Raw genomic sequence first — 12,886 nt, forward strand, 5'->3', positions numbered from 1 at the left:
GTAGTGGTAGTTGTAGCGGAGCTGTGCTAGAATATGTGCCGACAGTAACGGGTATCTCTTTATTCTCTGGCCCTAGCACGGGGTCAGAGGGCAAAGGTCATCTCCCTCTCTCAGCCTAAGGTTTCAGTCAAGGCCCGAGGCTCACCCCGAGGTACAGTACAGTCCGAAACAGCCTGACCCCCTGCTCTCCAATCTAACCAATCAGGTTTCTTAACAGTGATGTCAGCGTGTGTGAGCTAGCGCCCACCCAGGATCGCTGTCCTTTCCCCTGGGCTAACCGTTCACTTTGACATTCTGTGTCCTAGTCCTCATCTCTGTTTTTGTCCGTCTAGCCTGGCATCTCTTTGCACGTCACCCACTGTGTTCTGAAACTCTGGCAGTGCTCTTGTTGTCTGACATGCTGTTTGATTGATTGATTGATTGATATGTTCTGACTGCATCGAACAAACCATTAATTTGCAGCTGATATGTGAATGTAATGAAATGCAGTCGATCTTTACGTCAGCACAGCCTGCATGTCCTGTCCGGTGAAGTAAGAAGTGTATCGCCTTTGTGAATGCGTTGTGTGTGTGTGATTCAGGAAAATGGGGCAGTATCCGGGGCAGCGGGCGACTCACCGGCTATAATCCTGAAGTGGGGAACCGGCTAGCAGGAAAAGACCCCCCTCAGGCAAACGGTGGGCCGGCTGAGCCGTACTTCCTCCGCCAGCAAAGAGCGTATCTCTACATCATCGGGGACAAGAACCAGCTCAAGGTATTGTGAAAACGCTACACAATGGGCTGAAATGACTTGAGCATTCTGTTGTGCTGTATGGTGAGCCAAAAATTGCGACTCTTAATAAGACAAGATTTATCCTGGAACATTCTGGAATAAAACACGTCGACATGTACTGTTATAGGAAACTAATCAGTGACCACTCATGCAGTGCTGTCTGTCAGCATTATTTAACGATTATTCACAGGAGGCGACGTGATTATCGGTGAATAGTATCCGAAGTCGAGGTTATTTTTTAAATAATATTGTCTGATGTTGAGTGGTCTATCAGATATATTCCATTCAGCTAGCATGAGACTGAACGAGTCGAAGACGAGTAGCTGAATGGAATATATCTGATCGACCATGAAAAAAAGCCAGCCAATATTATTATTATTATACATACACATTCCTTTCGGGCGTCTTTCAAAATTCTCTCAAAGTCTTCCGTAGTTAACGAAGCAAACCTGGCGGCCATGTTTGTTTACAAATTGTCACAGTCGCTCGCTCGCTAGCACAGAAGTTTTACGTCTCCGACGTGCGACGTCGTGTTGTCTTGACAACCATGCAGTATCGGAAACCATATTCAACACTCATTCTCCATTGGGTAGAGTGATGTAATACACGTAGGATAAGCGATATGCTAACAATATTGCATGCTATGAAACCTGCGAGAGGGGACTAGAACACATGCTTTTATTCCATCGGAAAAGTGTCCTGTATGTGTAATCACCGATGTTCACTGAGCCTCACGCGGATAATTGTTTTAGTATAAATGCACAGGTGATTTTTTTTTTTTAAACTAATTTATTTCAAACTTCAAAAGTGGCATGTACAACCCCGATTCCAAAAAATTTGGGACAAAGTACAAATTGTAAATAAAAACGGAATGCAATGATGTGGAAGTTTCAAAATTCCATCTTTTTTTCAGAATATAACATAGATGACATATCAAATGTTTAAACTGAGAAAATGTATCATTTAAAGAGAAAAATTAGGCGATTTTAAATTTCATGACAACAACACATCTCAAAAAAGTTGGGACAAGGCCATGTTTACCACTGTGAGACATCCCCTTTTCTCTTTACAACAGTCTGTAAACGTCTGGGGACTGAGGAGACAAGTTGCTCAAGTTTAGGGATAGGAATGTTAACCCATTCTTGTCTAATGTAGGATTCTAGTTGCTCAACTGTCTTAGGTCTTTTTTGTCGTATCTTCCGTTTTATGATGCGCCAAATGTTTTCTATGGGTGAAAGATCTGGACTGCAGGCTGGCCAGTTCAGTACCCGGACCCTTCTTCTACGCAGCCATGATGCTGTAATTGATGCAGTATGTGGTTTGGCATTGTCATGTTGGAAAATGCAAGGTCTTCCCTGAAAGAGACGTCGTCTGGATGGGAGCGTATGTTGCTCTAGAACCTGGATATACCTTTCAGCATTGATGGTGTCTTTCCAGATGTGTAAGCTGCCCATGCCACACGCAGTAATGCAACCCCATACCATCAGAGATGCAGGCTTCTGAACTGAGCGCTGATAACAACTTGGGTCGTCCTTCTCCTCTTTAGTCCGAATGACACGGCGTCCCTGATTTCCATAAAGAACTTCAAATTTTGATTCGTCTGACCACAGAACAGTTTTTCACTTTGCCACAGTCCATTTTAAATGAGCCTTGGCCCAGAGAAGACGTCTGCGCTTCTGGATCATGTTTAGATACGGCTTCTTCTTTGAACTATAGAGTTTTAGCTGGCAACGGCGGATGGCACGGTGAATTGTGTTCACAGATAATGTTCTCTGGAAATATTCCTGAGCCCATTTTGTGATTTCCAATCCAGAAGCATGCCTGTATGTGATGCAGTGCCGTCTAAGGGCTCGAAGATCACGGGCACCCAGTATGGTTTTCCGGCCTTGACCCTTACGCACAGAGATTCTTCCAGATTCTCTGAATCTTTTGATGATATTATGCACTGTAGATGATGATATGTTCAAACTCTTTGCAATTTTACACTGTCGAACTCCTTTCTGATATTGCTCCACTATTTGTCGGCGCAGAATTAGGGGGATTGGTGATCCTCTTCCCATCTTTACTTCTGAGAGCCGCTGCCACTCCAAGATGCTCTTTTTATACCCAGTCATGTTAATGACCTATTGCCAATTGACCTAATGAGTTGCAATTTGGTCCTCCGGCTGTTCCTTTTTTGTACCTTTAACTTTTCCAGCCTCTTATTGCCCCTGTCCCAACTTTTTTGAGATGTGTTGCTGTCATGAAATTTCAAATGAGCCAATATTTGGCATGAAATTTCAAAATGTCTCACTTTCGACATTTGATATGTTGTCTATGTTCTATTGTGAATACAATATCAGTTTTTGAGATTTGTAAATTATTGCATTCCGTTTTTATTTACAATTTGTACTTTGTCCCAACTTTTTTGGAATCGGGGTTGTAAATACAGTTAGGTCCATATATATTTGGACACTGACACAAATTTTGGTTTTTTTACCTGTTTACTGAAACATATTCAAGTTATAGTTATACAATGGACATAAAGTCCAGACTTTCAGCTTTCATTTGAGGGTATCCACATTAAAATTGGATGAAGGGTTTAGGAGTTTCAGCTCCTTAACATGTGCCACCCTGTTTTTAAAGGGACCAAAAGTAATTGGACAATTGACTCAAAGGCTATTTCATGGGCAGGTGTGGGCAATTCCCTCGTTATGTCATTCTCAATTAAGCAGATAAAAGGCCTGGAGTTGATTTGAGGTGTGGTGCTTGCATTTGGAAGATTTTGCTGTGAAGAAAACATGCGGTCAAAGGAGCTCTCCATGCAGGTGAAACAAGCCATCCTTAAGCTGCGAAAACAGAAAAAAAACATCTGAGAAATTGCTCCAATATTAGGAGTGGCAAAATCTACAGTTTGGTACATCCTGAGAAAGAAATAAAGCACTGGTGAACTCATCAATGCAAAAAGACCTGGGCACTCACAGAAGACAACAGTGGTGGATGATCGCAGAATAATTTCCATGGTGAAGAGAAACCCCTTCACAACAGCCAACCAAGTGAACAACACTCTCCAGGAGGTAGGCGTATCAATATCCAAATCTACCATAAAGAGAAGACTGCATGAAAGTAAATACAGAGGGTTCACTGCACGGTGCAAGCCACTCATAAGCCTCAAGAATAAAAAGGCTAGATTGGACTTTGCTAAAAAACATCTAAAAAAGCCAGCACAGTTCTGGAAGAACATTCTTTGGACAGATGAAACCAAGATCAACCTCTACCAGAATGATGGAAAGAAAAAAGTATGGCGAAGGCGTGGTACAGCTCATGATCCAAAGCATACCATATCATCTGTAAAACACGGCGAAGGCAGTGTGATGGCTTGGGCATGCATGGCTGCCAGTGGCACCGGGTCACTAGTGTTTATTGATGATGTGACACAGGACAGAAGCAGCCGGATGAATTCTGAGGTATTCAGAGACATACTGTGTGCTCAAATCCAGCCAAACCGATTGGTCGGCGTTTCATAATACAGATGGACAATGACCCAAAACATAAAGCCAAAGCAACCCAGGAGTTTATTAAAGCAAAGAAGTGGAATATTCTTGAATGGCCAAGTCAGTCACCTGATCTCAACCCAATTGAGCATGCATTTCACTTGTTAAAGACTAAACTTCAGACAGAAAGGCCCACAAACAAACAGCAACTGAAAACCGCTGCAGTAAAGGCCTGGCAGAGCATTAAAAAGGAGGAAATGCAGCGTCTGGTGATGTCCATGAGTTCAAGACTTCAGGCAGTCATTGCCAACAAAGGGTTTTCAACCAAGTATTAGAAATGAACATTTTATTTACAATTATTTAATTTGTCCAATTACTTTTGAGCCCCTGAAATGAAGGGATTGTGTTTAAAAAATGCTTTAGTTCCTCACATTTTTATGCAATCATTTTGTTCAACCCACTGAATTAAAGCTGAAAGTCTGAACTTCAACTGCATCTGAATTGTTTTGTTCACAATTCATTGTGGTCATGTACAGAACCAAAATTAGAAAAATGTTGTCTCTGTCCAAATATTTATGGACCTAACCGTATAATAAAGGCGCGGTGCAGACTTGTCACTTATCTACGCCGAGTCACATAAAATACTTTTGTTTTGAAATCGATCAAATAAATCACAATTCTTTGAATAGTTTTCGACCAAACTTAATAGCATCTGTAGCACGGGCGATTGCTCTAAGACAACGAGGGAGGCTCAGCCTCCTCTAAAAATGACGAACATCGTGTAGGATGAATTGCGCTAGGCTTATGTTATAGCCGACCTTATAACATTGCTATTTCAGATCCAGAATCATAGAAATATATGTGCTGAACCCACTACAGTGCGAAATCATTCCGTTATAACTTTCCCCAGTTCGCCTAATGTGTGCGTGAGTTTCTCCCCCTCGTGACAGCGCGATGCAGCCCAGCCTCAGTGGACTTCAATGGCATTTGGGAGCTCTGCGCTTTTCAATATCAAAATGCAAGATGATTATTGGACAAATACTGCGAAAATGCCCGCCTACGGACTCCGAGCCTCACACTGGGAGGGACATGGCAGTTTCCGCGAGGAGACTGGTGATTGGTGAAAGCGGCCGGATATTTTCTTTGATTGACAGCTCGTTTCAAATATAGACAGGCAGCGGTGAATTTCAGTTCAGTCCCATGCAGATTCGCAAGAGCTGTGGTGTATTGTAAGAGATCAGCTTACATTTCGTTTTCATTCATTACATACGGTTTCTACCAGCTTTTTTAGTTTGTATATATTTTCATTGTAAATAAAGTGTAAATATAGTGTTGTCAAGTTTGCTATCTTAGTTCCAGAAATTTCGTTTATTCGAGTGACTGAACTTGAACTTGAGGGGGCTAGTCAGCTAGCAAGAAAGCTGCGCACGGATGCCAAGCATTGCTGATTTAATTTTGGCGAAGCCATTTGCCAGTCTTCCTTTCGAGGAAAAAATTAAAATTAAAGAGCAGCGTAGACCAACGCCTCAAATTGACTTGGTGAAAAAGGTAGGGAATAATACTCGTTCCTTTCAGCTCTCCTGGTACGAGAAAGTGAATTGGCTAACAGCAAGTGACCCACATCAACAACAGTAAATAGGCTACTTTAGTAATATGTCATGGATGGACCAAAAATATAGAATCTATTTAAAATGTTTATGCTGAGTATATTATATTGGAATATATATTTTTCTGGATATGAATTAAACACAGCTACAATTTGGAAAACATTTTTAAACAAAAACACAGCCGAGAACATTTCACACTACAGACCTGGATTAAAAGTGAAGGGTTATCAAAATTGTCAATAAAACATTTCTCAGTCAAAATAAGTAAAATATAGGGAAAGTGTCATTGAATGAAATGTGTGGCACCCAGCTCCATGTTTGGCTCCCCAAGGTCAGTGCTTGTGCCTATTCCAGAACACTCTGCTGTTACTGCTGAGGGTCCTGACAAAGAGATGCTTTCAATAATGATCAATTTTTAAACAACATGCCACAATTTTAAAATATAAAATGTTAAAATATACCCCCCCCCCAACACCACCATCATGTATATTGGACAGTAGGCTAATGGGCCAAAAGAACCTGTTATTTCACAGTTTGTGACGCTGTCAACAATCAGCCAGATCAGAGGCAAGAGTATGGGCAAAATTGATGTTTTTTTCTTTTAAAATCTGGAAATATCGTAACCGACCAGCCTCCCCTGTTTGAAAGACTACCAGCCGCCACTGATCTGTAGTGCTTTTAGGAACATTTTCTTTCATAATTTGTAATTCTTCCTCACTTACGGTGACAGCGATTGGCCGCCATTTTGCCTATTTGCTTGAGGTGATTATTGAGAAATAGTCCGAATTTCCCGACCAATCAACACACGCGATTTTCTATAATCACCTGTGTATCGATATGACCAAAGGAAGGCTGTCTGTCTGTTCACCTGTGCAAATCGTCATGGTTGGACACACGTACTCCATACTTGGCAGATGGATTGGTGACACCCCAGAGGGGCCCAAGACACCATTCTCGATTTTCCAAAACATGCTAATCCAACACACTATTCATTTCCCATAGGCTACATGCTCGCACTAACACACTGCGCGTAGCCTCAGCAGGGAATCCCCTCCCCCACTCGCCCGGGAGCTTTGATTGTACGGGACCTCACAATTCTGCTAGGGCCAAGTCTCCGTGTCCTCCGTGACGGGCGATAACTGCTAGTTTAGACTAAAATAAAATAACCTTGAGCTCGGGTGTGTGTGCGCAGGGAGGAAAGCAGGACTCGTTCCAGCAGTGGGAGGTGGTACCCATCGAGGTGTTCGACGTGCGGCAGGTGAAGAACAGTTTTAAGAAGCTGATGAAGGCCTGCGTTCCTTCCTGTTCTTCCTCTGAACCCAATTTGTCCTTCCACCGCTGCTTAGAGGAGTCTGAATGGATGAATCTGGTAAAGCACTCACGCACTTTTCATACGGTTACGTATGTTCTTAACCTTTTATTTGTTATTTTTATTTATTTGGTGATTTGTTCTAGAATGTAATTTTTGTTTCAGGAACTTTTTATACAGATTCAGTTCAACTCTATTTATTGTGTTTGTGTTGTAGCTTCACAGGCTCCTTCAGGTGTCCGTTCTCGTGGTGGGGTTATTGGACTCCGGTTCCTCGGTCATGGTCAGCTTGGAGGACGGATGGGACGTCACCACTCAGGTACGGTTGAAGCAGTGGTGCTGTGTTTGTAGCGTTTCAGCATTGTGTCGGTGCCGGATCTGAGCTCTGTGCGCTGTTCTGCGTAGGTGGTGTCTCTGGTGCAGTTGCTGTCAGACCCGTACTACCGCACGTTCGATGGCTTCCGGTTGCTGGTGGAGAAGGAGTGGCTGTCGTTCGGCCATCGCTTCAGCCACCGCGGCGCTCAGACGCCAGCTAGCCAGAGCAGCGGCTTCACTCCAGTCTTCCTGCAGTTCCTCGACTGTGTACACCAGGTACTGTTAAATCCTTTAACGCTTTTCCGGAAACAAAGTCCTGGACTTCAGGCAGGTCGGGGTCCTGAAACATATGGACCGTGTACAGTCAGTTAAAGAAGCTTGTTATTTTATTTTAAAAGTGCTTCACACTCTGCTTTTTCCAGATCCATCATCAGTTCCCGATGGAGTTTGAGTTCAGTCAGTACTATCTGAAGTTCCTGGCTTATCACTATGTCTCGAATCGCTTCCGGACCTTTCTGCTGGACTCTGATTACGAGCGTATAGAGCTGGGTGGGTCTCAAATCCCCTTTACCTAAACCTTCATCATTCTACTGAATAGGAAATGTTTTGAAGTCGCTACTTTTTTTTTTTTTTTTTAAGGCTCATTTCAGACTGGAGAGCTGAAGTGAAATTTCTGAGCACCAGGGCATCAGTGTATTTTGGAAACGATATCTTACCATGTTGTGAAAGTGAAAATACATCAAATTAAAATTATGTGAAATCAGTGACCTTAAGTGTTAAATAGTCTTATTATATGACATGAGCTACTTCCTGTAAAATCGTGCGCTCTGATTGGTTCCTTGGCAGGCAGAATTTTCCCATAATGCCTGTCGGCGTTTACGGACTTTCCTTCCAAGGCGCCGTCTTTCAACGTTGCAAAAAAAAAAAGACAAAAAAAAGATTAATTGGAAATCAAAACGGAATCAAAAACAGCCAAAAGACAAACGAGTCATTCAAGAAATGAGCAACGAAGAGCATTATCTATATTTTATACATAAGAGCATTATCTATCTATCTATCTATCTATCTATCTATCTATCTATCTATCTATCTATCTATCTGTCTGTCTGTCTGTCTGTCTGTCTGTCTATTTATCTATCTATATATATGTTATTTACCAGCTGGGAGGTCCGTATGGTGAAATACCGTGACCGAGGTCTTGAAAGTACTGAGCGAGGCCTTCTGAGCCGAGGTCAGTATTCAAGGCCGAGGTCACAGTATTTCACCATACAGACCGACCTTAAGCTGGTAAATAATATATTTATTTTTTCTTTACCAAATTCTAACAGAAAATGAGAGCGCCCGAAAGGGAAAACCGAGCCGAGCCGCCATTTTGAATCCTCATTCACGGCTGTAATGCAAATGGCTTCCTCCTCGGTATACAAGTGCACTTCCATGGCAGGAAAAAAAAAAACTACATTTTGCCACCTATGTAGTCCCCTATTTATACAAATAGGAGTCATTCAGGATTCAGCCATGTTTTTGCTCGGCATTAGCAAATTGGAGGTTTTTAGCTTTCTCCTGAAATGTTTTCTTTTATTTCTTCTTCCTCAGGGTAGTAAAACTCGCTTTCGCTCTGAACACTGTCGTTATCGCTATCCATGCTGTAAAATTAATGCTATTCTCCTGAGAAATATGAAAATGTGTTGACAAAAATTGCTACGATGTTTGTTGTGAACGAGCGAGTCGCCAGAGGTCCGTAACCAGGGTCCGTATCGTAGGATACGGACCCGCTCGCCAGCCAATCAGAGTGCAGAATTTGGACCGCGAATAAAATAAAAATATATTTTTTTTCCTTTTTTTAATGTAAATATTTTTATCTGATTTTAGAAGTAAGGTGAGAGAGAAACGGCATTTCGATTCTCCTATATGTCCTGGATATATAGTGAATTGACACTAAAAATCTTTGAATTCAGAAACCGTGAACAGAAATTCAGTTTTGAAACCGCTAGCCGTTTATTCTGCATGCGTGACTGAACTATGCTACAAATATCTCGTGACTGAAAGCAGCGTCACGCCTTGTTATAATGACTGTTTATTTTAATCTTAGAAAATTTTTTTTTTTAAAAAGCCAGATAATAAACTCCTTATTAACCTCGCTTGCTCGGTCTTTATGGGAAAATATCAGACCGAGGTCTTGACAGTACGGACCGAGCCGTGGGCGAGGTCTGATATTTTCCCGTAAAGACCGAGTCGTTATTCGTGTGGAATTTACACAATTTTTTTTTCCCTTTTTATTCTTAATCTGTTGTTTGAATCACATACAAAACCAAATCAATCAGTTTGATGTTATTTTTCACCTAATGATTTAAATCTCTGCACCCAGGGATGAGAATTTTCCGTGGATCTGTGGAATTCCGAGTTTTTCCTGCTGAAAATGTCATTTTTGTGAAACATGTAAATCCGTTGAGAAAATTTCGGGGGGTCGGCGCGAGGCGAGGCCAGGGTTCCCGTGGGTCCTTAAAAAGTCTTAAATACAACTTTCGGTTTTCAAGGCCTAAAAACGTCTTAAATTGTTTGTAATGACTGGAATTTTCGAAAGGGAGGTATTAAATTTAATATTGACCGAACGAGTGAAATGTCTCCATCCGGTTTGGGGTATTTTTTTTAAACTGTAATTTTAAAAGTGACCAGCGTACCTTTTGGGGGCAGCATTGGTTCTGTGCGTCTTCTGTGTATTCCGTAGATCAAAAACTAACGTTAGGAGGCTACTGGAGGCAGTGTGGTGTGGTGTGGTGTGGTGCGGTGGTTGTGAAGAGTGAGAGATGCGCAGGTAGCTTACATGGGTGCTATAAAGCGTTGATAATTATGGAAAGATGTCTGTTTAACAATAAGTGGTTGGGGGATGACAAATACCCCCAAAATAAGGAGAAGAATCGTTTGCGATAAAAAGCGCTGGATCGCACAAATGTGTTTAAAGCCGGTACCGCAGCGCTGGGGACACGCCCACTGGGAAACTGGTTTTTCATGGACACGAGGCGCGCGTGTTAGAGGTCGAGCACTCCGGAGTGAAACGCAGGGGGGTTCGCGCATCCGCACAAGAGTCAAGTGGAAAATGGGGCTCAAAGGAAATAATAATAATGATTAGCATCATTTTTTTTTTACATAATTAACATTTGTTTATTGTACCAAGTTTAATATAAATATATAAACAACCTTTATTTCAAAACTCAATTAAAAAGAACTCCAGAAAATACAATAATCCTAAATATAGTACAGTATAAATAATTTGTACAAAAAGTTTGTTTTATTACTTATCGTCTACAACAGTGTTTTTAATATGATAAGAATAATATTAACAACCACTAATAATAATTAGTAGTAATAGTAATTATTATTGATTATTAATCATTACTACTTATGAATTAGTGATTAATAAGTACTAGGGATTATTAAATGTTATAAAAGTAAGTTTATAAAAATTTTAAACCATCATTGAATTTGAAAACATTCATATATATATATATATATATATATATATATATATATATATGGGAAAGTTGGCAGACATTTCAGAGTTTTTTTAAATGTCCCATTCTCATCCCTGTGCACCGAATGCTTCATGTCCTCTCTATAGGTGTTATGTATGAGGAAAAAGGAGAGAGGAAGAACCCTCAGGTGTGTAAGTCCGTGTGGGATTACATCGACCGTCTCCACAAGAAGACCCCCATCTTCTACAATTACATGTTCTCTCCAGAAGAAGAGGAGGTAAAGATGTTCAGATGATACGCACGCCTTCGAAGTGCCACGTCTTTCAGAGAGCAAGCCTAACTCTCGCCACCTTTTCTTACTCCCCTAGGTCTTAAAGCCCTACAGTTTCATCTCCAACCTGAAGGTGTGGGACTTCTACACGGAGGAGACGCTCTCGGAGGGGCCGTCCTACGACTGGGAGCTGGTGCAAGGCAAAACCGAGGCGCCGGATGAAGAAAGAACCGAGACGGCCGCTCCTAAATCACAGAGGCAGGTGGTGTGGCCCTGTTACGACAACCTGAGCAAGGTGCTGCCGGACGCCATCACCAAACTGCTGCAGGTTTGTTCTGAGATCAGGGAGATCAAGTGCTCATGGGACAAGGACGACACTGTTGGATGTGCAGCCCTGATGTATGTTGTATTTTCATGTCCTTGTGTGTGTTTAGGATGTGCAGAGCCTTGAGGCTGAGCTTGGACACACCTCTGAGAAGTGGAAGGAGACGTGGGATAAGATAAAGACCACGCAACGCACCGAGACCAGACTGGAGAGTCGGGTACGGAACAAAGACGTGCATTAGGGAGACTATTCAGATAGGATATGTTTGCATGAATCACAGAGTTGCTCACACACACACCTGGACCTTAATACGTCATCTTTTCTCCCCTCTGGACCATCAAAAGCATATAAAACGCACACGTTTTATGTAAACAGTCAGAATGCAACAATATAAGTTGATTCTGTATATAAGTGCACTTTATCACGACTTGCACGGTCCAGCTACTCACTTTATCACTTTGCTCATGCTACGTTACTTCCTGATTTCCTAAGCTACGGGGGAGGGGCACAGAACATACATGAGTTAATCGTGCATCAAAAAAAAATTATTGGTGTTAAAAGGAATTTGCGTTAATGCGTTATTATCGCATTAACTTTGATATTGATTGATATTCATACAAACTGACTGGTCTTTAAGAGTTTGTTGTAACTCTGGCAGACGCTTCAGTTTGCGCTTGATCGTTTGTAGGTCACATGACCATAACGTGTCTGTAGGTTTTACCTGTTTATCTTACCTGAACCTCCCAGAAGCATCACTTCTCTGACCGTTCCTTTTAAACATCCTTTTTAAAGATACAGTGCTGTCCATGTTGTGCACTTTCATGTGAACAAATATCATTCGGGTCCATCAGGGAATTCTAGATCCTGTCATGAGCGGAGTCTTGAGTTAAATCGGGCGGGAAATAAAGTGCAGCGGAAAAGAGCACTTGTGGGGAAAAAAGTGCAATAGAAGAGAAATCATTCTCTCTCTCTCTCTCTCTCCCTCCTGTCTGTCTGTCTGTCTGTCTTTCTCCCTCCCTCTCTCTCTGTCTGTCTATCTGTCTCTCTCTCTGTGTCTCTCCTCCCCTCCCTTTTCTCCCTCTGTCTCTCCCTGTCTATCCGTTTGTCTCCCTCCTCCTCTCTGTCTGCCTCTCTGTCTCTCTCTCCCTCTCTCTTTGTCTGTCTGTCTCCCTCTCTTTCTATCTGTCTGTCTCCCTCTCTTTCTGTCTGTCTCTCCTCCCCTATCTCTCTCTCTCCCTTCTCTCTCTTCCCCCTCTCTGTCTGTCTCTATCTCTCCTCTCTCTGTCTCTTCTCTCTCTCTCCCCTTTCTCTCTTTTCTCTCTTTCCCCCTCCTCTCTGTCTGTCT

General features: G+C 42.1%; 1 protein-coding gene across 5 annotated transcripts in view; it reads left to right on the forward strand.

The window, feature by feature from the left end:
• Nucleotides 1-12,886, forward strand: part of sbf1 (SET binding factor 1) — a 174,062-nt gene that overhangs the window by 147,814 nt on the left and 13,362 nt on the right. For 4 of the 5 annotated variants that reach the window (XM_060903342.1, XM_060903344.1, XM_060903345.1 and 1 more), the window contains 9 exons: nucleotides 77-151; nucleotides 581-753; nucleotides 7,044-7,220; nucleotides 7,378-7,479; nucleotides 7,566-7,751; nucleotides 7,898-8,024; nucleotides 11,092-11,222; nucleotides 11,314-11,544; nucleotides 11,651-11,758. In XM_060903342.1, coding sequence (XP_060759325.1) covers nucleotides 77-151; nucleotides 581-753; nucleotides 7,044-7,220; nucleotides 7,378-7,479; nucleotides 7,566-7,751; nucleotides 7,898-8,024; nucleotides 11,092-11,222; nucleotides 11,314-11,544; nucleotides 11,651-11,758 — 1,310 coding nt within the window. The remainder of the gene's footprint in view (nucleotides 1-76; nucleotides 152-580; nucleotides 754-7,043; nucleotides 7,221-7,377; nucleotides 7,480-7,565; nucleotides 7,752-7,897; nucleotides 8,025-11,091; nucleotides 11,223-11,313; nucleotides 11,545-11,650; nucleotides 11,759-12,886) is intronic. The other variant, XM_060903346.1, reaches the window with a different exon arrangement.

This window comes from Neoarius graeffei, chromosome 21 (genome assembly GCF_027579695.1).
Source record: "Neoarius graeffei isolate fNeoGra1 chromosome 21, fNeoGra1.pri, whole genome shotgun sequence".
NCBI lineage: Eukaryota > Metazoa > Chordata > Actinopteri > Siluriformes > Ariidae > Neoarius > Neoarius graeffei.